General features: G+C 44.4%; 1 protein-coding gene across 2 annotated transcripts in view; it reads left to right on the top strand.

Moving 5' to 3' along the window:
- The first annotated feature begins 473 nt into the window (after positions 1-473).
- The window catches only part of GSR (glutathione-disulfide reductase), a 44500-nt gene continuing 22065 nt past the window's right edge, over positions 474-22908 (top strand). The window contains exons 1-5 of one of the 2 annotated variants that reach the window (XM_048226261.2): positions 474-858; positions 16206-16232; positions 18290-18378; positions 19648-19717; positions 22027-22174. In XM_048226261.2, coding sequence (XP_048082218.1) covers positions 562-858; positions 16206-16232; positions 18290-18378; positions 19648-19717; positions 22027-22174 — 631 coding nt within the window. In that variant the 5' untranslated portion in view covers positions 474-561. Of the gene's footprint in view, positions 859-8928; positions 9658-16205; positions 16233-18289; positions 18379-19647; positions 19718-22026; positions 22175-22908 lie in introns of those variants that run through there. The other variant, XM_048226262.2, reaches the window with a different exon arrangement.

Raw genomic sequence — 22908 nt, 5'->3', positions numbered from 1 at the left:
TTAAAGCAGAGGTGGCTGGGGTCCGGCCCCCAGAGAATCCGATTTAGTATATCTGGATTAAAGCCCAGGAATCAGCAAATCCGCAATCCAGGTAGTCTGCGGATCAAACTTGGAGAAACATCACCCTCCAAAATAATGAAGGGCAAACCTCCCTTCCTCGAGAAGTTGGAGCCACTGGCAATTCCCAAGGCGCCCGCTCAGGAAAAGGCGGGTGAAACAAAAGAGGGCGTTCATCCTTCCTCGCCCCACCGGCCTTCGGAAACCTACTACATCCGGTTGATGCCACTCGGGTGCGGGGTCCCAGGTGCTGGGGTGAAGGCGAAGAGAGCCCCCTAACCCTGTCGCTTTGGGCGGAGCCGGCTGGCGGGCGCGCAGGGGGGCGGGTCCCCCTCGGCGCCCGCGGGGCTGCGGCCAGGGAGCCCCACCCCTCCTGGCACCCCCTCCCCCCGCGCCCAGGCCGGGTGCTTAGTCACGGTGAGGCTGCGCTTGCCCGGGGCCGGCCCCGCTCCTTCCCCGGGAGTGCCCGCGCCCCCCCTCCCTTTCGCGCGCACTTCCGCGTGCATGGCCCTGCTGCTCCGGGCCCTGAGCGCCAGCGCCGGGCCGAACTGGCGGCGAGCGGCGCGCGCCTTCCCCCGCTTCCCGCTGCCTCTGCCGCCGTCCGCCCGCGCCCTCTCCCGCGCCATGGAGTGCAGGCAGGAGCCGCAGCCGCAGCCCCCGCCGCCCGCCGCCGGCGTCGTGGCCTCTTACGACTACCTGGTGATCGGGGGCGGCTCGGGCGGGCTGGCCAGCGCGCGCAGGGCGGCCGAGCTAGGCGCTAGGGCCGCCGTGGTGGAGAGCCACAAGCTGGGCGGCACATGCGTGAGTACCGGGTCCCTGGCGGCGCGTCCCGCAGCGCGGCTTTCTCTTCGCTCTGCAGGGGCAGCCTGTCCTCGTCGCTAGGGCGGGCCGTCCGTCCGGGGAAGGGCCCCCAGCGCCGCGCTCTCCGCTTTCCCACCCGCGTCTGAGGTCAGGGTCCCAGCAGGTTTAGAGGAGACAAGTGTAAAGGGCTTCCCTGCGGCTCCCAAAGCTAAGCCTTCGCCTGTTCCAGCCCAGGTGCATGCGGTGTGAACCGTGGGTGGTGAAATCTAACAACTTGACTGCATCCTCCCTCCTCAAGGTGGAAGAGTATGGTATTCCATGGTTGATCTCATCTGCAGATCCGTGGAACAGAACTGCCCGTGGAAAAACTGCAGCTGGCGTCGGGGGTCGGGGAGCGGGTTTGGGTACAGGCCCTTGAGAAATGCGGATCCAGATCCTCTCCTTTCAGTTCCTGGGGCAGAATGATTTACCGCAGTGGTTCTCACCCTTGACGGCACATTCGAATCACCTGAGGAGTTGGAAAAATTCTGCTGTGGGTTCCACTCCCGTGGCTTCTGATGTCACTCGTCTGAGGTGCAGCCTGGGCTTTGGGAGGGTTTCGAAGCTCCACAGGTGATTCTAATCGCAGCTGATGTTGACAACCACTGACTACAGGTTACCTCGATGTAGGATTTACTCTTAATTGCATTCTCAGACCTTTTCCTTTTGTTTTGTCTCTTTTGGGGGGGGGGATTTTAAAACTGCCTCCAAAAAAGAGGGTCGTAAATCTTACGATTGAGAATCTTCATCATTAAAAAAAAATTGTTCCCATGTTATTGGTGTGGCCTTTTCTGTTACAAGACTTGGGTGAGATACTTGCTGTTAATATTAAAATTCTGTATCCAAGAGTAACCTGGGGTTGGGAAGGTTCTCCAAATTCTTTTGGAGACTTATTTAAATTATACCAAATTGGGAACTCCTTAAGGGCAGGGATGGGCTCATGTGTTTATGCGCCGCTTATCACTTTGACAAAATATCTTGCTCAGTAACCCTACGTGTGATGAATCAAATACAAAACTGACAGTTTGTGAAAGGGCTGACTCCAGGGTCCAGTACTCATTTTTCAAGTTCAAAATGAAAGTGGGAATGGAGGAAAGGAAGAAGCCCTGGTAATGATCAACTTGCACCTTGACATCTTAGTGCAGACTCCATTAGAAGTCTGTCTCTGCAGAAAGCAGATTGAGGGGTGCCACCAGGAGGCCCCCTGGACAGCTGGTGAGAGCACTTGATGATTTCTCATTTTTGTACCTCTTTTCTTTTTTTTTTTAAGATTTTGTTTTTAAGTAATCTCTACACCCAACGTGGGGCTCGAATTCACAACCCAGAGATCAAGAGTGTCACGCTCTACTGACTGAACCAGCCAGGCACTCATGTACCTCTTTACTTTTCTCAGTTTCTCAGTTTCCCTCCCGCGTTTCGTCATAATCAGTTTGTGGCATCCTTCATCCTTGCCTGGCTCCACTGATATTAATCAAGAAGGGGCTGGCCTCATTTTTAGGTTCTTGTTAGGAATATGAATACACTAAGAGGTAAATTACTTCTGAGATCGAGAGAAGAATAGCTCTGGACAGTCAGCCATTTACTGCTGCCTTATAGAATGCCTGGCCTTGCCTGTATCATTCTGCTATGGCAACATTTCTTTTCCAGTAAGCTTTGGTATCTTGGGGGAAATCCTCTATTTCACATTATCATGACATTAATTTGGGTTCTTCTCAAACTGACTTTTGGTTTTGAATTACAAGGAATGGTGTAATAAAATCTTTTTAAAAAGGCGGGGGGGAGCACCTGGGTGGCTCAGTCGTTAAGTGTCTGCCTTCGGCTCAGATCATGATCCCGGGGTCCTGGGATGAGCTCTGCATCGGGCTCCCTGCTCAGCGGGAAGCCTGCTTCTCCCTCTCCCACTCCCCCTGCTTGTGTTCCCTCTCTCGCTGTCTCTCTCTCTCTGTCAAATAAATAAATAAAATCTTAAAAAAAAAAAAACAGCAACAAGGAATGGTGTAGGTATGTGTTGGATATCAGATAATATATAACAATCGATAAGACAAGAGTTTAAATTGAAGAATTCTGGTTATCTAGCCTAGCCATAGTTGCAGTAATAAACTTCTGATGTCCAGTGATTTCCAAGCAGGTGCAGGGAAAAGGGAGGCCCTCTGAAGTAACACCATTTCATTTGTTCATGTCTTCATTTCCTGTATTCTTAGTGCTAAGTACTTGGATTGAGGCTGGCAGAGAGAATAGGGCAGATACAAATATTTGTAAAGCAGAGGTCCCTTCCCACAGGGAATTTGCAAATAGTGGGGAAGCAGCATGTAGACAGTCAACTCCAAAGTGAGTTGGTCTGTGTTAAATGCTGCCAATAGTAAAAAATTACAGGAGAGTTGGACTCATCACTTCTGCCTGGGTACCATGGGATGGATGGTTTTGTGAAGGGGTGAGTATCTCTCTGGACTTGAGCAAGATGAGTACCATTGTTTGATAGGGTAGGGTCAGAGATAAAAGCCGAGAGACAGGTTATGTTGGGTAATTGAGTTTGGAGCAGAGGGTGTCTCATAGACATGGGAAGCTGATGGGTAGGTTGTGGTGAAAAAAAAAAATACAGTTTCTGGGGGCTCTTGGCTGGCTCAGTCCATAGAACATGTGACTCTCAGTCTTGGGGTGGTGAGTTCAAGCCCCATATTGGGTGTAGAGCTTACTTGAATGAAGTGAACTGTGTGAAAGGGTTTTTGAGTGGGGAAGTGACTCAATAAAAGTGACTCAATAAAAGGCAGCCACTTAACCGACTGAGCCACCCAGGCTCCCCAGTGGAATTGTGTTTTGTTTTTAATTGTTTTATTCTTGTTTGCTCATTTATTAATTCATATGCCAGGTATACAGGTACTTTTTTAGATGCTGGGGTCATAGCAGCAAAGAAAGTAGATAAAAATCCCTGTCCTTGTGGAGCTTACATTGTAGTTGTTATCTGCAGTTTCTTAATTTTCCATGCAATATTTTTGTAATAATTGTTTTAAAGATTTTATTTATTTATTTGAGAGAGAGCAAAAGCTAGAGAGAGAGCACACACAGGGAGAGGGAGAGAGAGAAGCAGGGAGTCTGATGAGGGGCTCAATTACTCTGGGATCATGACCCAAGCCAAAGGCAGAGGCTTAATCAACTGAGCCACCCAGGCGCCCCAATACTTTTAGCTTTATGAAACACTATGTGGACCTTGTTATTTTCATTTCATTTAGGATTGGACTCACACAGATCCTTGTAGGAATTTGGGAAGCATTGTTCTGGTTTATTACCCTTACTTTACTGAAGAGCAGAGTGAGTGTCAGCTAGAATGTGGTTGGAAACAAACCAAGCATACTATAACCTATGGAACTGGCGGCCCGGCTGTCAGAAACTATAGCTTTGGTGTATTAGTATGGAGTAAACTGTGACTTGATGAACCTTTTAAGCATTATTCTTTACTACAGGGGAGGAACCTTCTTACCGCTCCTTCTTGGGAACCAGACATCATTTACTCCAAAAACAGTTAAGGGTCTACCACACTGGTCTTCACTCTGTAGGTCCTGATTTAGTAGGTGTGGTGTGAAGCAAAGCAGATGTATTTTTAATTTTTTTTTTTTTAAGATTTTATTTTATTTATTTATTCGACAGAGATAGAGACAGCCAGCGAGAGAGGGAACACAAGCAGGGGGAGTGGGAGAGGAAGAAGCAGGCTCATAGCAGAAGAGCCCGATGTGGGGTTCGATCCCACAATGCCGGGATCACGTCCTGAGCCGAAGGCAGACGCTTAACCACTGTGCCACCCAGGCACCCCAAAGCAGATGTGTTTTTAAAGAGCAGCATTCTGATTTTGGTGTAACATGAGCCGGACACAGTGGCAGGGTCTTATAGGAAGAAGGGACAGTACGAAGCATTAGGAGGCATCTGGTGAATTCTGCATAACTATGCAGGTCAGATGACAATGAATTTGGTCCTAGAGTCATTCATTTCCTAGTTTCATAATTTTATGCCTTCCAACGTTGTCTACATAGTATGACTCTTTGCCTTGATTTTCTGACTCTTCCTCAATCTTCCTTTTCTAGGAGGCTTTTTTTTTTTTTTAATTTCTGTGATCTGATAGAGTAGGCCCCTTTTAGGAAAACATGCATTTTTCTTTTTCTTTCTTTTTTTTAAAGATTTTATTTATTTATTGGTCAGAGAGACAGCACAAGCAGGAGGAGCGGGGGAGGGAGAAGCAGGCTCCCCACTAAGCAGGGAGCCCGACAACGACGCAGGGCTTGATCCCAGGACCCCGGGATCATGACCTGAGCCAAAGGCAGATGCTTAACCGACTGAGCCACGCAGGCACATGCATTTTCAAGATGAGTGACGCATATTGGTGTAGTTAAGAGCTCACCTTTTTTTCTGATAGAATTTTTTAAGCTGTTAAGTTCAGGTATGAGATGACTTTGCCCCATATTGTGTTCTGTAGAGGAGGAAAATCTTTTCCTCTACCCTGTTAGTTTCAGTAGCTGGAGCCTGCAAATTAGACCAATAGCAGATTTATAGGAGTTTATTTCACATGCACATGGACTGTCACAGAGAAGTTGGTGTTGGGGGGGAAGCACTTAGGACTGGGAGCTTAATACCAATATAACAAATGGTGATAAATTGTGGAGAAGTGACTAACAAAGGAAAGGGGGTTTGGGCTTTTAGTGGCAGTAAATTGTGGAAAGGTAAATATATGAGGGAAACTAATGGAAGATAAAGGTTACTTTTTTTTTTTTTTAAGATTTTATTTATTTATTTGAGAGAGCATGAGTGGGATGGGGGGTGCAGAGAGGAAGAACAAGAGGGAGAAGCAGACTCCCCACTTAGCAGGGACCCAGATGTGGGGTCGATCCCAGGACCCTGGGATCATGACCTGAGCTGAAGGCAGACGCTTAACCGACTGAGCCACCCAGGCGCCCCGATAAGGTTTTTTGGTGTAGATTCTGCTCAGTGCTCTCTTTCCCTTTTGAGTGATAAGGGTTGTTCTCCTCCTCCTGGTACAGGAGAGGGGTGAGGGATACCTTCACAAAGGGAAATTTATGCCCTGCTCTTAGGCAGAAAGGGGGAGGGCAGAGAGGTCCTCCTTTGCTCTTTCTTAATTATCTTTAGCTCAAAATAATCTATATGTCAAAGTAGAATAGTCTGGAGTGGCATATTCCGATTTCCTGTGGTTCAAAGTGAAAGAAGCAACAAGGGCCAGAATTGCTACTCAACTTCTAATGGATGAACCAGGTCAAGAGGCATGGGTAGCTCCCATAACACGATTCCACCCTTACACTGGTCTTTATTTTTCTCCATCGGGCAAAAAGTTATAGGGTAGGAAGTTGGACGCTTAAAGTGGGAAACTGAAAGAAATCATCTATTTTCCCCTAGAATTCAATGAAAGATAGTAAACTCTTGTTGCCTATTGCAATTAAGTCATTTCTGAGGGCAGAAAAAGAAATGAGATGATCTTTGAATTCAGTTTTTGGCATCTCCAAAACGCAAAGCCGAGGTGAATGAGAGCCTTCTGGGAGCTTTGTCTCTGTGGTTCGGTTCTCTACCTACGCACACGTGGGAAGAGTCAGCTTGAAGAACAGTTCTTTCTGATTTACTGCTCCCTTTGCCCCAGGGCCTGTGGGAGCACACGTTCCAGTGTTCTTGCTGAGCGTACTGATTCTGTGATAAAGAGCAACCGAGTTCTTGTGGTATCGCGTGCAGTTCTCACCGAGAGTTGGTACTAAGGGTTCATTACTGGGCCAAAAGCCTTCTCTTCTCTCCTCCCTTCTCCCTCTCTCCTCTCTCTTCTCTTTTCTCTTCTCCCCTCCCTTCTCCCTCTCCCTCTCTCCTCTCTTCTCTTCTCTTCTCTTCTCTTCTCTTCTCTTCTCCCCTCTCTTCTCCCTCTCTCCTCTCCTCTCCTCTCCTCTCTTCTCTTCTCTTCTCCCCTCCCTTCTCCCTCTCTCCTCTCTTCTCTTCTCTTCTCTTCTCCCCTCCCTTCTCCCTCTCTCCTCTCTTCTCCTCTCTTCTCTTCTCTTCTCTTCTCTTCTCCCCTCTCTTCTCCCTCTCTCCTCTCCTCTCTTCTCTTCTCTTCTCCCCTCCCTTCTCCCTCTCTCCTCTCTTCTCTTCTCTTCTCTTCTCTCCTCTTCTCTTCTCTTCTCTCCTCCCTTCTCCCTTCTCCCTCTCTCCTCTCCCTTCTCTCTTCTCTCTTCTTCTCCTTTCTTTTTTAATTGAGGTATAATGACATATAACATTGTGTTAGTTTAGGTGCACAGCATAATGACTCCATATTTGTATATACTGCGGAATGACCACCACCAGAAGTCGAGTTGAACTTGTCCCCATACATAGTTACAAATCTTTTTTTTTTCTTGTGGTAAAAACTTTTAAGATCGACTCTCTTAGCAACTTCCAAATATGCAATATAGTATTATTAACCATGCTGTACGTTACATCCCCATGACTTGCTGATTGCATAGCTGGAAGTTTGTACCTAGTAGAAGCCTTCTTGATTAGTAATGCCACTGTGAACGGTGCTGCACAGTGCCAGTGGGGGAGGCCAGCAGGATAGGCAAGGTTTTGTTTTTTTTTTTTTTTTAAGATTTTATTTATTTATTTGACAGAGAGACAGCCAGCGAGAGAGGGAACACAGCAGGGGGAGTGGGAGAGGAAGAAGCAGGCTCTTAGCAGAGGAGCCTGATGTGGGGCTCGATCCCAGAACGCTGGGATCACTCCCTGAGCCCAAGGCAGACGCTTAACGACTGCGCTACCCAGGCGCCCAGCAAGGGTTTTTAAAAGATGCCTGAGAAACAGGTTGTTCAGTAAGTAGACTGTTGTGTGTATGATTTATCCAGGCTGAAAACAATGACTTAGCAACATGTAAATCAGCCGACCTTGGAGGTGATAGCATGTACTTTGATACTATGATGCCTATATCTCCACATAAGGCTGAACATACTTTTTAAAAAATTTAATGGTAAGAACACTTAACATGAGATCTACCCTCTTAACAGATTTTTAAGCATCCAGTACAGTATTGTTGACGATAGGTACAATGTGGTACAGCAGGATACCTAGAACTTACTCATCCTGCTTAACTGAAATTTTGTGCCTGCTGATTAGTAACTTCCCATTCCTCTCCCACCCCTGCCCAGACCCTGGCAACCACCCTTCCATTCTTTGGTTCTATGAATTTGACTATTTTAGATATCTCATGTTAAGTGGAATCCTGCAGTATTTGACTTAGTTCCCTTATCTTAGTATAATGTTCCAAGGTTGAATATGCCTTTTTAAATGAGCTTTTACAAAAGGAGATCACACCTTCAGTATTTTTTTTTTAAGATTTTATTTATTTGAGAGAGAGAGAGTGTGTGTGCATGCACAAGCCTGGTGGGGGGAGGGGCAGAGGGAGAAGCAGACTCCCCACTGAGCAGGGAGCCCTACCCTGGGCTGGGATCATAACCTGGGCTAAGGCAGACGCTTAACCGACTGAGCCACCCCCAACATACCTTCAGTATTGACAGGTAGCCCTCAAAAGCAGAAAGTTACCCTAATTTGTTTTGCGGGTTTAGAGTTTCATGAAGTGTGGCACACAGAAATTCGTAAGTGTCAAAGGAGTGATCAGAAAGGGTGGGGTTAGTTGAATTAGGCAAATCCTAATGTTGAAATTGGTCTTTTGATTTACCCTGTGGATTGTTTAATTTTTTTGTAGTAGGATTGGTGTAATATTGCTTTGTCATCTGCCTGAGAACCCACTAAATCTGCAGGGCCAGAAAAGAAAGGCTGCCTCGGAACCCCTCAGAGGTCCTATTTCTTTGTAAAAGTACTTTGAACATGTCATAACAGAGAATGTTTCTTGTAGAGTGGGATTGAAGGAATTTTGTGGAAAGACTAATGACCTTATAATTTAATAACCATTTTATTCACTCAGTGTTACAACATTAGATATGGAATGAGGATGTAGGATCCTAGGTCCTTTTCTTGTGGGGGGGGGGAGCAGGAGATGTGGGGCCAGACATCACTGTTGTGGGCATCAGGGGGTAGAGAACTGACGGTCCAGAAGAAGTTTTGTCTCGTGTAGCTATTTGTGGGTTCCCCCTGGATGCCTCAGAGTAACAGGGCACTTGGGTGGCTCAGTTGGTTAAGCATACAACTCTTGATTTTGGCTCAAGCCCTTTGTCGGGCTCCATGCTCAAGGGGGAGTCTGCTTGAGATTCTTTTTCTCCCTCTCCTTCCACCCCTCCCCCAGCTTGTGCTCGCTCGCTCTCTCTAAAATAAATAAATAAGTCTTAAAAAATAAAATAAAATAAATTTGACACCTGGGATTGAGAGGTCCACATTAATCTCATGTTCTGCTTAGCTAAGTTTTGAGCCAAACGATTTTATTTTATTTTAAAGATTTTATTTATTTATTTGAGAGAGAAAGAGAACACAGAGGGAGAGTGAGAGGGAGAAGCAGACTCCCCGCTGAGCAGAGAATCCGATGCAGGGCTCGATCCCAGGACCCTGAGATCACCACCCGAGCCAAAGGCAGATGCTTAACCGACTGAGCCACCCAGGCACCCCAAGCCAAAATGATTTTAATTCCAGCCATTGTTGATATCTCTTGTATCATTTCATTTTCTTGCTTTATATTCTGCTTTACACGGAATACTTTTTTCTTTCTTTCTAAAGCTAGATGCCTCCCAGTCCTAATCTTTAATTGAAATCTGAAATTGGAAGGTAAAGACATGGATGGATATTGGATGTTTAATATGTGTCAAGGTATGATTATGATTTATGATTAAAAAATGTATATTTGGTCTTGGTCCCCATTCATGGCACAGAGCTCCTAAAACCCTTTGGTGGATGATAAGAGTAATAAAGGTATCTTGATATTTATAACAAATGAATATTTCATTTGTTTTTAACCACACCTGAGTTTATGTTAATGAGGTGACTTTTGGAAAGAACCTAAGGATGAGACCTGGTTGGCTAGAGAACCAACCTTGTGATTTGAGGGTTGGGATTTCATCCCCCTACCCCACCCTGGCCTCTAGGGAGGAGAGAAGGAAGAGAAGCTGGAGGTTGAATCAGTCACCAGTGGCCAATGACTTAATCTATCATGCCTATGTAAAAGAAGGTTCATTAAAAACCCAAAAGGGAGCGCCTGGGTGGCTCACTTGGTTGAGTGTCTGAGTCTTGGTTTCAGTTGGGGTCATGATCTCAGGCTCCACGTTCGGTGGGGAGTCTGCTTCAGATTCTCTCCCTCTCCCTCTGCCCCTCTTGCTCACACACACTGTCTCTCTAAAATGAATAAGCAAATCTTTGAAAAGAGAAAAAAACCCAAAAGGTTGGGGTTCAGAGAGCTTCTGGGTTTGGCAAACATGTGGAGGTTGGGGGAGAGTGGTGTATCCCTGGAAGCCCCTAGCCTTCCCACACACCTTTCCCTGTGCTTCTCTTCCACCTGCCTGTGCCTGGGTTACATCCTTTTATAGTAAGTTGGTAATCTAGTAGATAAAATGTTCCTCTGATTTCCGTGAGCCACTCTAGCAATTAATCCAACCCGAGAGGGGCGTTGTTGGAACCTCCGAGAGTTGGTTTGGGGCATAGGTGACAACTGGACTTGTGATTGGCATTGCCGTAGGGACGGCCAGCAGGCTTGAAGGACCAAACCCCCAGTCTGTGGGATCTGATGCTATCTCTAGGTAGATAGTGTCAGAATTGAGTTAATTGCATGATGGTGTGCAAAAAAATACAGACTTTGGAACTGGCATCAGAGTCGTAAAGGCACAGGGCCAAGTTGTCTCTTTCAATCACTGTTGGTGTGAAGCAGATGAAACTTGACAAAGACAGGGATCTTTCTTCTGGTCTCCTTACCTAATCCAACCGCCAGGACGGTCAGGCATGCACTAAGTAGGTGTTCAGGATACAGTTGCTGAAAGAATCTGTTGATGAGTTGATAGGGTTTTGCTTAGTGTTTGATGACTGGCCCAGCCTATTCTAAGTGCTCTGTCCTCATACCAGTTTTGAACTAGATGGTAGGTTGCAAAAAAAAGAAAACAGGAAACTGTCAAACTCTGATAGGAGACAAAAGCAGGGAACCCAAAAAGGAAGTTTGCTGTTAAGCTCAGGTGGCATTCTTGACAGGTGCAATTGTCAATGGACCAAATCCTCATTTTACCATCGACATGGGCAATGTGAAGTTTTTACCTATCTAGGCAGAACTGAAGGGGAGAGGGCCTGGCCTAGAAACATGGTGAAGCCCCTGAATTTTGCCACATGTATCATCAGACTCTCCCCATGTTCTGTCCTTCTTGGGAGAGGCCCCTGTCTTCCCTGTGAGCCAATGCTGGCAGGCCAACTGAACCAGGTCGGGACAGGGAGTTCTTAGAGATGGATTGTCAGATTGCAAAGGAGGCAAAGCTTCTGGAGTGTCTCTGGCGTGGGGTGTACTTAGGAATGGGAGAAACTTGTCTCTAAGGCTTATCATTGGTTAATGCCCCCCCCCCCCCGCCCCGGGGAATGAGGGCTCTGCAGGGAAATTTGCCAGGTGGAAAGTGTTGTATGTGTTAGGTCTTTTTTTTTTTTTTTTTAAGATTTTATTTATTTATTTGACAGAGAGAGACAGCCAGCGAGAGAGGGAACACAAGCAGGGGGAGTGGGAGAGGAAGAAGCAGGCTCATAGCAGAGCAGTGAGCCCAGTGCGCGGCTCGATCCCAGGATCCAGGGATCACGCCCTGAGCCGAAGGTAGACGCTTAACGACTGAGCCACCCAGGCGCCCCTGTGTGTGTTAGGTCTTATCGGTTACGTGGACCCCTGGGAAGTCAGAGCCGTCAGAACCCATTACGCTGGTGTCCCAGCCTGGGAGGCAGGCTTCCTGCCGTCAGTTGACTCATTCCTGAAAGGGAGCCAGCCACCAAGGGAGTGTGTCTCCTCCCTTTTCAGTAAGCCTTTTGTGAGCTTGGGGATCCAGCCGACTGCAGAAATAATTCAGGGGAGTCCATGTCATCATCAGGCCTATCATAAATTAGAAAAGAGGTGCTTTATTCACATTCTCTCTCACCTTCTCAAATCCTCTGTAGTACCATTCCCATTTTATGGAATAAGAAACTGAGCTCAGAGGTTTAGAAACTTACCCACCAACAGCCAGTAAGGGGGAGGGAAGGTTGGGATTCACACTCGTGTCTGTCTGACTCTATGCTTACGTTCTTTCTGACAACCTACTGCACTTGTCATCTAGAGAGGAAGAAGGGTTGAGCGTGACTGTGCAGAGCTTTCCACCCCTGGCTTCCCCAGCTCTGTTGATAATATGGCTGTTTTCTTCCCTTCCAAGTCAGAGGCATCTGGTCATCAGTTGTGTTGTGCTGAAGTGTAACCAGGCTTCTAAAATCAATGGAGGGGCGCCTGGGTGGCTCAGTCATTAAGCGTCTGCCTTCGGCTCAGGGCGTGATCCTGGCGTTCTGGGATCGAGCCCCACATCAGGCTCCTCTGCTGAGAGCCTGCTTCTTCCTCTCCCACTCCCCCTGCTTGTGTTCCCTCTCTCGCTGGCTGTCTCTCTGCCAAATAAATAAATAAAATCTTTAAAAAAAATAAAATAAAATAAAATCAATGGAAAGGCCTGGAGGCCTATTACTAGGATCTGTCAAAATAGGGCAAGCTGTATTTCCTTCTTTCTTTTATTTTATTTTTTTTTAAGATTAATTGAAAGAGAGAGAGAGAGACAGAGGGAGCAGGGGGAGAGGGAGAAAAGCATACGAGCGGGGAGCCTGACACAGGGCTGCATCCCAGGACCCCGAGATCATGACCTGAGCAGAAATCAAGTCAGCAGCTTAATCATCTGAGCCACCCAGGCGCCCCAGGGTGAGTTGTTTTTCAAGGTCATGGGCTTCTTTTCAGTTATAGCCCAATCCCAGACCCAAAGTGTACTGTGCTGGAATATAGACTCTTTGGCCCAAAAAGGTCACAGTTTTCCACCCTCCTCTTCCTCTGATTTCTAGCCCAAGGCTTCAGGGAATGGAGTGATTATGTTAGGGAATGGAGTGATTCTGCTGCCGACCCTTGAGTCCGCATCTTGGATAGGCTGAGACTCTGGTTGGAACTGGAAGCTCCATGAGAATAAGGACTAACTATAACTATTTAGGGCTTTGTTTTGCATAATGCCTGACACAAGTGAATGAATCCTTAATCAGTACTTCTGAATGAATGAATGGTTGCAAGTTAAAACACTTTGGAAGGGAAAAAAGGCAAAAACTTCTAAAAAGCAAACCAAAGTTAGTCATAACACTTGGCAGGAGTAAAAGGCCATCTTGGCCCTTAGAAGAAGCATGCCCCCAACTTTTTAAAAAATTGCCTTAAATAACTTTCAGATAACATCAAATGCACATGAGGAATAAATTGATGATGTCTGAGAGTGGTTCAGAACATTTAGTGCCTTATGACCATTTAAATTGCTTTTAAAGGTTCCTGGGAAGCTGGAGAAGGTTGACTGTAGGACAAATGGAGTGTATTTATTTAGTGTATTGAAATCATCTGTGCTTTTGGAGAAATTGGTTTTGGAGTCTGTCTTCATTGAAGCCTCTTGGTGAACTTAAGCTGCGAACTGCAGGGTATAGAGTTGTGCATAGAAGGGACCGGGAAGCCCTCTGCCAGCCGGATGAACTGGGAAAAGCAGGTCTGATGATAAAATCATTGCCACCAAGGGGCTGAGATTCAGCTGCCTTCCTCTCTTCTACCACATAGGAAACACCTGTCTTCCTCCTTCCTTAGAATTTGCTCATTCCTTCTATTTCCATAACTCCAATACTTGGGAGTTGAGAAATAGCATATCCTCTGCTTAGACAGATGGCAGGGCAGCGTAGGGAGAAAGCCATACATTATTCTAATTGCTAATATAAAGTGCTTTCTGAATAGCCTGCTTGTAATGCTAGTGTAGGTGATTCCTTTATTTTATGAGGCTTGAATTCTTCATCGTTCTCTCAATCCTATGAGTTCCCACTTCTGTTGCCTTCTGAATCCTTATTGTAGCAAAATCTCATAAAAGATCCAAGATACAACTAGATAGTATATGACCTGTCTCTTTCTAGGAGAAAAACCTCCAAATGACAGATAGCTTGAAACTGTAGAGAAACATAACTCACTCCTTTATAATTCCTGAGTGCAGAATAATGGGAAATAATAGGATTATAATGAAATTGCAGGAGGTATGCTGCAAGTAAAAGAATAGCAGGTGACTATTCCTAAGACCTTCTTTTTCAAATCTTGGAGATCTCAATGAGATTTGGGCAGGTTTCTTTTACTCTAGCATTTCATATAAAATCCCTTGGTAAGTGCATACGTATGTAGTTCAGATTTCTCTGCAGGATGCCCAGAAAGCATTCTGTAAGAAGTAGGCCTGTATTCTTTGGGCTTATGGGGAGCCAACCTAGTTCCGTATGGTCATGATCAGCAGAGCTATAAGCGCCTGATATAAATTATGTCCAGAAGCCACCAGTATTTAAATATTCAGTCTTTAGTCCATGCCAACAGGCATGAGTGAACATACTGATTTTTTTAAGGATACACATTTGAGACCTCATCTTGATTTCGGCTCAGGTCATGATCTCAGGTTCATGAGATCAAGCCCCACATCAGGCTCTGCTCTAGGCATGGAGCCTGCTTAAGATTCTCTCTCTCCCCCTGATCTTCACACCAGCCCTCCACCCCCACTCATGCTCTCTCTCTCTCCAAAAAAAATTTTTTTTAAATCTCATAACTTCATTGTAATGGCCAAGATGTCACCCAATACCTCCCAGTCAGCATTTATAAGATTAAAGGGTATCAGGAATACACATTACATGACAGGTTTCCAGAGCTGAGTGGGTCTCTAATTTGCCCTTCAAAAGAGTGAGGTCATTCTAGTTTTCCTTCTGCAGCCAGCTCCTCTGCTAAGGCACACTGAGGGTTTACCCAGTCAGCCAAGTACAAATTTCTTCACCCTCAGGGCAGTTTTAATCAGTCTTACTCTTTTAATTTTTTTATTGAATTCATTTGACATATGTGTCAACACTTGCATAAGTTTAGGGTGTACAGCGTGTTACCTTGATACATTTATATAACATGACTGTCCATGTAAGTATCACGTTACATAATTATAGTACAATATTATGGTCTATAGTCTAATTAATCTTACTCTTAACCCAACTTTTTTTTTAAGATTTTATTTATTTGACAGAGACACAGCGAGAGAGGGAACACAAGCAGAGGGAGAGGGAGAAGCAGGCTTCCTGCTGAGCAGGGAGCCCAACGTGGGGCTCGATCCCAGAACCCCAGGATCATGACCTGAGCCAAAGGCAGACGCTTAATGACTGAGCCACCCAGGCACCCCTTTTTTCCGTGTTACAAATTTTAGCATGTGATCAAAAGGAAATAAACAGATGGAAACAAAAATTTGCATGTAAATATATACCACAGCTTGTTTACGGGGACTGTTGGGAAGAATTTCTCTCTAGTCTGAGGGATATGAATAGTTGTTTTCTTAAACAACGGGTTAGTTTTTATGTGACATCTTACAATTGTTTGTGTTTTGACGGCTAGAAGGCTCAGAATCAAATTTGTAGTCTGTCTCTAGCAAGTATATAAGCACGGATATGTATAAGCATGTATATATATATACACATATATACACGTACACATATATGCACATACACATATATACACACATATACATAGATAAATATATGTGTGTGTATATACATATATATATGTGTGTGTGTGTATATATGTATAAAAACAGCACCGTTGAACCTTACTGCTTGATTCTTCATCGTCCTATGGTCCTGAAAAGTAATGTCGATTTCTGCCAGAGAATTTTTCAAAGGGGCATCCTGAGGGTTTTACCTAGCAGATGCCACAGTAAGTTTTCCAGAAATCCTCTACACCAGCTGCTCACATGTTTCAATTACCCTTATTCAGCTAGTGGGTCCTCTTACCTCATGCTGCTGTTTCTCTTCTGCTTCGGACTTCTGGGTTCTGGGCAAGTTCAGGCGTGGGCCACCTCCTGACCTATACCATCCCTGCATTGCGTAGCCCCCTGGACGTGGAATTATTTCCTCTGTCTTTCTCAGTGACTTTTTCTTGAGAAAATGCTGACAAATAAAATTCTCTGCCTCATCATATAAGGAAAAGAACATTCATATCTTTAACAACGCCATAATAGAAAAAAGGTAGTAACTGTAGAACGGGATGTAGAATTTATGGAAGTCTCCGGGGTTGATGCTTGGGGTTCGTTTCTTGCAGGTTTGTGTGATGATTGGAGTTTAATATTCCTAAAATTTGTCCTTTTTTTCCCTAGGTGAATGTTGGATGTGTACCCAAAAAGGTAGAATTTTTATTTCTTCTTCCTTCCACACTCCTTTTACATCTTTGATAAAGCAATGCATTGATTTATTAGCTTGGAGTGCGTGAGTGAGATTATATCTAGGTCCGGTACTTAGGACCGGTCCATCTGCACAGGATGGCTCTTTCTCAATCTAAATTACTGAATGGAATCTTCTTAAGGATTCCCATTTAATTCTGTAGCCTCATGGATTCTCTTAACAACTGCGGTGGTTTTCGTTCCTAGTATCTGTGGTGTAGGGTGCGTGGAATGAACTTGTCCTTCACCTGTGACAAAGAGGGAAAAACATGGCAGCTCTTTTTCCAAAGCTGCATCTTGCTTATACCGGCAAATAATTTTACTCCACATTTGAATGTGCTTTCAAACCATGTTATAATCCTAAACTTAAAGCCTTTTGTTCCTGAGATTACATTCTAAACTGGAATTTTTTTTGGTAACGAGTAAGCAAATATTCCTAATCTCTTCAGTGACACATATCTGAGTATAATGCCAGGAGGGTTTTTTTATAATCTGTTCCCTAGTATAGGTAGGTGGGTTTGGGTTTTGGGGTGTGTTTTGTTTTGTTAATCATAGGAAAATTTCTTTTATTCTGTGGGACACTTTTCCTCCATTATTTTCGTTCCCTTTGGTCTGATTTTGGAATCTGTGCTAATTGGAGTCGAGCAATTATGATGTATGAATTATGTGAATCAGTGATAAGGTGATTTTATGTACTTTAAACCAGTTATGGTAGTAAATCCTTTGATTGGTGCTACCTCATTATTTAAAAATATTATCTGGGCCCAGTAGCCTGAATTTGTAATATTTTGTTCCCATATATTATGTTTCATTTATTCCTTCTCTTCTAATCACACGTGCAAGACATTTACCTTATATTTTCATAGGGCTCTACTGACTTCAAAGAGCTTTTGCCTTCTTGAAGATCAGTTGGTAATTGGGTGAACAGACCGAAGCCTGGAGTAACTGCCCTCCAGAAGGGTGGAGTGGGGCAGCAGTAGAGAAGGAATCAGATGGATGGGGCTGCTACTACCTTAATTAGGATGAGCCTAGAAATCCAATGTGGTTCATATAGAGCTTCTCCAGAGGGTGTCTGATGCTATGGCATCATATATAATATGAATCGAAAGTCAATAAATATGGTACCTCATGATGGGATGACGTGTAGTGGTGTTTCTTAAAATAGCCTATTTTATTTTGTAGTATTGACAAACCTTTTAGATGCATTATTTAAGAAAAACAATCTAGCAGATAAAATGGTTAATTCCGTATTATATGAATTTCACCTCAATTTAAAAAAATGAGCAGAATCCAGCAGGGTCATCAGTGACTCATCTTTAGGCCTAAAGGGAGAGCGGTACAAGGAAGGAATCTAAGGCTTGTCAAGAATGGAGTCTCAGGCTTGTCTGATAAAGAAAAGTGATAGTTTGTCTGTCATCTAGAGTTCCGGATGCCGACTTGAATTCAGTCGTCTTGATGATCACTTGGCATAAAAGCCCTTTACGGGTTTTAGGCTGCATTCCACAGAGATGCAGCACACCTGTGAGTCCCCGATGTCTGATTACACACGTCCTTAACAGGGACATGTTCAGAGGTGCTGAGTTTGTAATAGGGACTGATTCTCTTAAGGTTTTCAGTCCTCGACTTGATCTCATAGCTTCTTCTAAATCACTTTACTTTGAAGGTACAGGTGCAGTAACATTCCCTAGAACGAATCACAGAAGACAGGGCTTCAACGAATCTGAACCTTAGAGGATGTAAGCAATACTAAATTTTACCGGAAGGACTGGGAGTCTTATAGCATCCTGCTTCTATAGTTTATAAAGTAAGGAATTTAATAGAAATAATTTCCCGCAACATTTCAGCAGCTTCCTTACAATATCTGTCTGGTCATATTGCCGAACTTTTAGAATGTTTAGTTTTATTTTTAGTTGAAAGTTCGTTATTTTTATCTGCTATTATGTAGATACCTTTCATGCGTGGTTTCTTTCTTTCCTCAGGACTTATGTATTACTGTTGTGGCTATTTTTACTTGTTTGCAGGTAATGTGGAACACAGCTGTCCACTCTGAATTCATGCACGATCACGCTGATTACGGCTTCCAGAGTTGTGAGAGTAAATTCAATTGGCGGTAAGCATTAATGCTCAGAGGGTTCTATTTACAAATGTAAATATTTCTTCTTTCATAATTAAATGAGCCATAAACTTTTTTGGGAGGGTGTTACTGTGGTAAAACATATGTAACATAAAGTTTGGGAGGTGATGGCTCTATCTGTGGCCTAATGATTGTGATGCTGTTTTTACAGGTGTATATGTCTCTCTAAACTCGGTTGTATACAGTAAATTTGTACAGTTTTTTGTATGTCAGTCTTACCTCAATAAAATGGCTTTCAAAGACACACAAAGGCCATATTAGCTATTTTTAAGTTGTCAATACAGGGCCATTAAGTATATTCACAGTGTTGTGCAACCATTGCCACCATCCATCTCGAGGACTTTTCCACCATCCAGAACAGAAACAAGCTGCTCATTAGACAGTAACTCATCTCCCCTCCTCCCAGCCCCTGGTATCACTATCCTATTTTCTGTCTCTATGAATTTGCCTATTTTAGGTGCTTCATATGATACTCGTCCTTTTAAGCCTGGCTTATTTCACTTATCATAATGTTTTCAGAATTCATCCATGTTGTGGCATCTGTCAGAATTTCATTCCTTTTTAAGGCTGAAAAGTATTCCCTCGTGTTCGTACCACATTTTGTTTATCCATTCATCCTTCAGTGGACTCCGAGGTTGTTTCCACCTTTTGTCCACTGTGAGTAATGCTGCTGTGGACATTGATCTACTAGTCCCTGCTTTCAGTTCTCTTGGGTCTATACCTACAAGTGAAATTGCTCGGTCAAATGGCAATTTTATTTATTAATTTATTTATTCATTTTTTAAAATTTTTATTTTTTTCCCCACTCTGCCCCCCTCAAATGGCCATTTTATGTTTAACTTTTTAAGGAACAGCCATAAACTTTTAGAAGCCATCAAATTTCCGAAATTTTCAAAATTTTCGGAAATTCATTCATTTATTCAACAAATAGTTATTGAGGGGCCACTAAGTACTAGGCACTATTGCCAAAGCAGCTCTCCCTGTCTTCTCTGCAGAGGGAAATTGACATACTATGGATGCCCCCTGAACATCCTCCCTGGAGTAGAATAAGGCTTCTTACGTATGGCAGAGCGGATGGACATGGGGGAGGGGGCAACTGCCTTCAGAGACACTCATGGGGTTCCTGTTGACTGTTCTGTGTGTGTGTGATTCTCTGCTGATAGGGGTGCTCAGGGACAGATGCCCCAATCGCTAACTGAAAGAAGAGAATCCTGTTTCTCAGTACTGACTCCAGTTTCATTACAGCGTAATAAAAGAAAAGCGTGATGCCTATGTGAGCCGCCTGAATACCATCTATCAAAATAATCTAACCAAGGTGAGTGTGCTGGGCTTGGAGCTTGGAGAAGGAGCTGTTCTCTGCTGGAGTGTGCTCCCACTCTGGCCAGACAAAAACATAGCCTTTGCACATATCTCTTGTTGTTTCTTTTATTTCTTTTGCAGTTAATGATTTTCAGGTTGACCTGCCGGAGCGAGTCTCTGACTCAGGAGGCCAGTCTTTTTTCTACAGAGTGGGCAGCACGTGCCATGATTGGTAGACCAGGTCTCCCATGATGGCCGTCCCCTGAGTAGGTCTGGCCCTCCAGTTAGTTCCAGAAACCAATAACATAAGTGACTGATTTATACGACAATGCACAAGCTTATTAATCCAAATCAGAAGTACTGCCTCGCTGGAAAGCTGCTATTGTTCATTTGCTCACAGCAGCCTCGTCCTTGGTGGCTAGATGTGCTCGGGAGAGCAAACGATGGTTCAGAAGGTTGTTTTTATGAAGGAAGTGTGATCAAGAGCATTGGGCAAAGTGTTTACCTTCAGCAAATATATATATATATTTGCTAGTCTGAGGCTTTTTCTGCCTTGGTGCTTAAATGTCATGCTTCTTCCCTGGGGGCTGCTGGAGACTGACAAATGGTGCACCATGCAGCTGTCCCTTTTCTTTTCTTTTTTTCTCTAAGAGAGGGAGAGAGAACGAGCTGGGGGAGGGGCAGAGGGAGAAGCAGACTCCCCGCCAAGCAGGGAGCCTGTCGTGAGGCTCAGTTCCAGGACCCTGGGATCATGACCTGAGCTGAAGGCAGGCACTTAACTGACTGAGCCACCCAGGCGTCCCCAGCTGTCCTTTTCTTGGCAGTATATATCCCACCACCTTTCATTTGCCTTTATGGTTTCACTTTGCAGTTTCTAAGATTTCTGCATAGCTTAGATTGTATTTAGATCAATAGATTGTTGGCGATCTTTGGGCCACCATAATCTCATTGGCAACATGTTTATAAGCCAAATCTTAGGGTTGAGTTACTTCTATAAATGGCTAACCTCATATATTTTTATAGTAATTCTTATTCATTGGGTTTATTTTTTTGGAGGGTGATATTTTCCGACTTTAATCCCCAATTCAAGGGGGAAGTATTTGGGGCCTTCAGGCCCCTCTACATTGATGACAAGAGATTTTAAGACCGTTAGACATAAGCATAGAGGTACCACTTGCTATACTAAAACACCCACGTCAATTTTTTTTTTTAAATGGAGTGAGCTAAAATACTTTTGCAGAAGAGCTAGGAAGATCACTCCGGGAACAGCTTTTTTTTTTTTTTTTTTTAAATATTCGCAAATCTAGGTGTGTAGTCGAACTTACTGTGTGTGACCTTATGGGAAAGGAATTACTTGAATTACCAGAAACTGCGAATAGGAAGGGAAACTTTCTGTCAAGTATCTTAGGAAATGAAAATAAAAATTATATCCGTTCCTCCCCGACATGATTATTATTGCCAGTTGACCCCTACCCCTCTTTGTCTGGCACCCTGTGGGAAACCATTCTCTCCTGAGGAAGGTTTTTCTTGCGGCTTCTGGCACTCATCTTGATTCAGCATGGTTAAGCAGGGCATCTGAAGAGCAGGCCTGGAGGGCTGTTTGGGAAGGAGGAAATAACTTAATTCAGAACCGAGCATGTTCTGAAATGTTGAAATACACCCTTTGGGATTAAGCTCCCACGATTCCATTGTCCTGGTAAGTTGCCCACATTTGCTTGCCGATACACGTATCATGACTTCAGAAGCCAGCCTGCTGGTCCCGAACAGAGGCCCCAGCACACAGGACATCAGAGTCTGAATTCTCAACATCTCCAGCGTAGAACTTCATTGTGGTGGCATTTTGTGGTATTCTTCCATTTTGTTTGAGGAAACAGAAGCATTGCATTTCCCTCTGTTTTTGCCTCTATTTCCTTCACCGTTATCCTTTTGTCTTTCTGAGCCTTCTGTCCCTCCTGCAGACACACCATTCTTCAGTGTGCTTTCATTGCAAGTGAGGAGGACTTCCTCGCTCAACTCCTGGGGACAGAGATGGAGGGTTTCTCCCTGTGGAGGTGACTGGCACATATTTTTTTGGTCCCTGGATTTTGGCCCAGATAGCATCTTTATTTCTTCTTACGGCACACTTCCAGCGTCACATGGCAAGCCCCTTACCTGAGTGTCAGTGAACGGATGTTCTGCAGAAACTCAGACATTATTAAGTTGTCTTGGCATCAGCCAACCTCAAATCCAGATATCCTCCGTGGAGAAATGGAAAGAGCTGATACGTTGCCCCAGGTGTTTTTCTTGTATCTTGAGCACAGGCTAATGTCACGGTCCCTTCTCCAGTCCCATATAGAAATCATCCATGGCCACGCAGCATTCACGTGCGATCCCGAGCCCACAATAGAGGTCAATGGGAAAAAATACACTGCTCCTCACATCCTGATTGCCACAGGTGGCGTGCCCTCACGTCCTCAGGAGAGCCAGATCCCCGGTGAGTCTTCTCAAGGCAAATACTTGTTGTTAACAGTCAAGCGGAGTATACTGTTGTCTTCAGCCTTATACACCGTGCCAGGGGATCTGCCAGTTCCAGGTCTTTCTCTTGGACAAGGCCACATGGCCATGAGAGAAGGTCTCTGCAGAACCTAAATGTAATTGGCTTCACTGGTGCCTAGTACTGGGGCAGAGAAAGATATTTCTTCCAGCTCCAAGCTCACACATCCTACAGGTAACACAGGGAGAAAGATCAGCAAAGGATCTCATCCTTTCCTTCTCAGCATGACAGAGATGGTGACCCACCTGGATTTGTCACATGGGTGGTTATTTATAAGATACGTTCTATAGTTACTGTTTTGTTCAAGGAAGTGAAATCTTGTACGGATGTAACTTAATGACCTGTTAAGCCTTCTTGGTATGTGTAGTTTTCTCTCTCACATAGAGAATTACAGAATTAAAGCAGTAAGGAATTTCAGATAGTCCTATTCACTCTTGTATTTTATACACCACAAGGATAAGCCATGAACATACTGCCTTATTCTCACATAAGAAACATGGTTCGTGTCTTTCTCCCCAGCTAGATTATAAGATCTTTTTGGGCGGTGATCATAGCTTATACGTATTTTGTATTCTCCCTGGATTGGCCTCCTAAGATCCATGACTAACCTGAATTTAGATGGGAAATTTTGAATATATATGCATTTATGTATTTTGTTCTCTCTGCGGAGAGGA

Source organism: Ursus arctos, unplaced genomic scaffold, assembly GCF_023065955.2.
Source record: "Ursus arctos isolate Adak ecotype North America unplaced genomic scaffold, UrsArc2.0 scaffold_27, whole genome shotgun sequence".
NCBI lineage: Eukaryota > Metazoa > Chordata > Mammalia > Carnivora > Ursidae > Ursus > Ursus arctos.
This window is presented reverse-complemented; position numbering and strand designations above follow the sequence as displayed.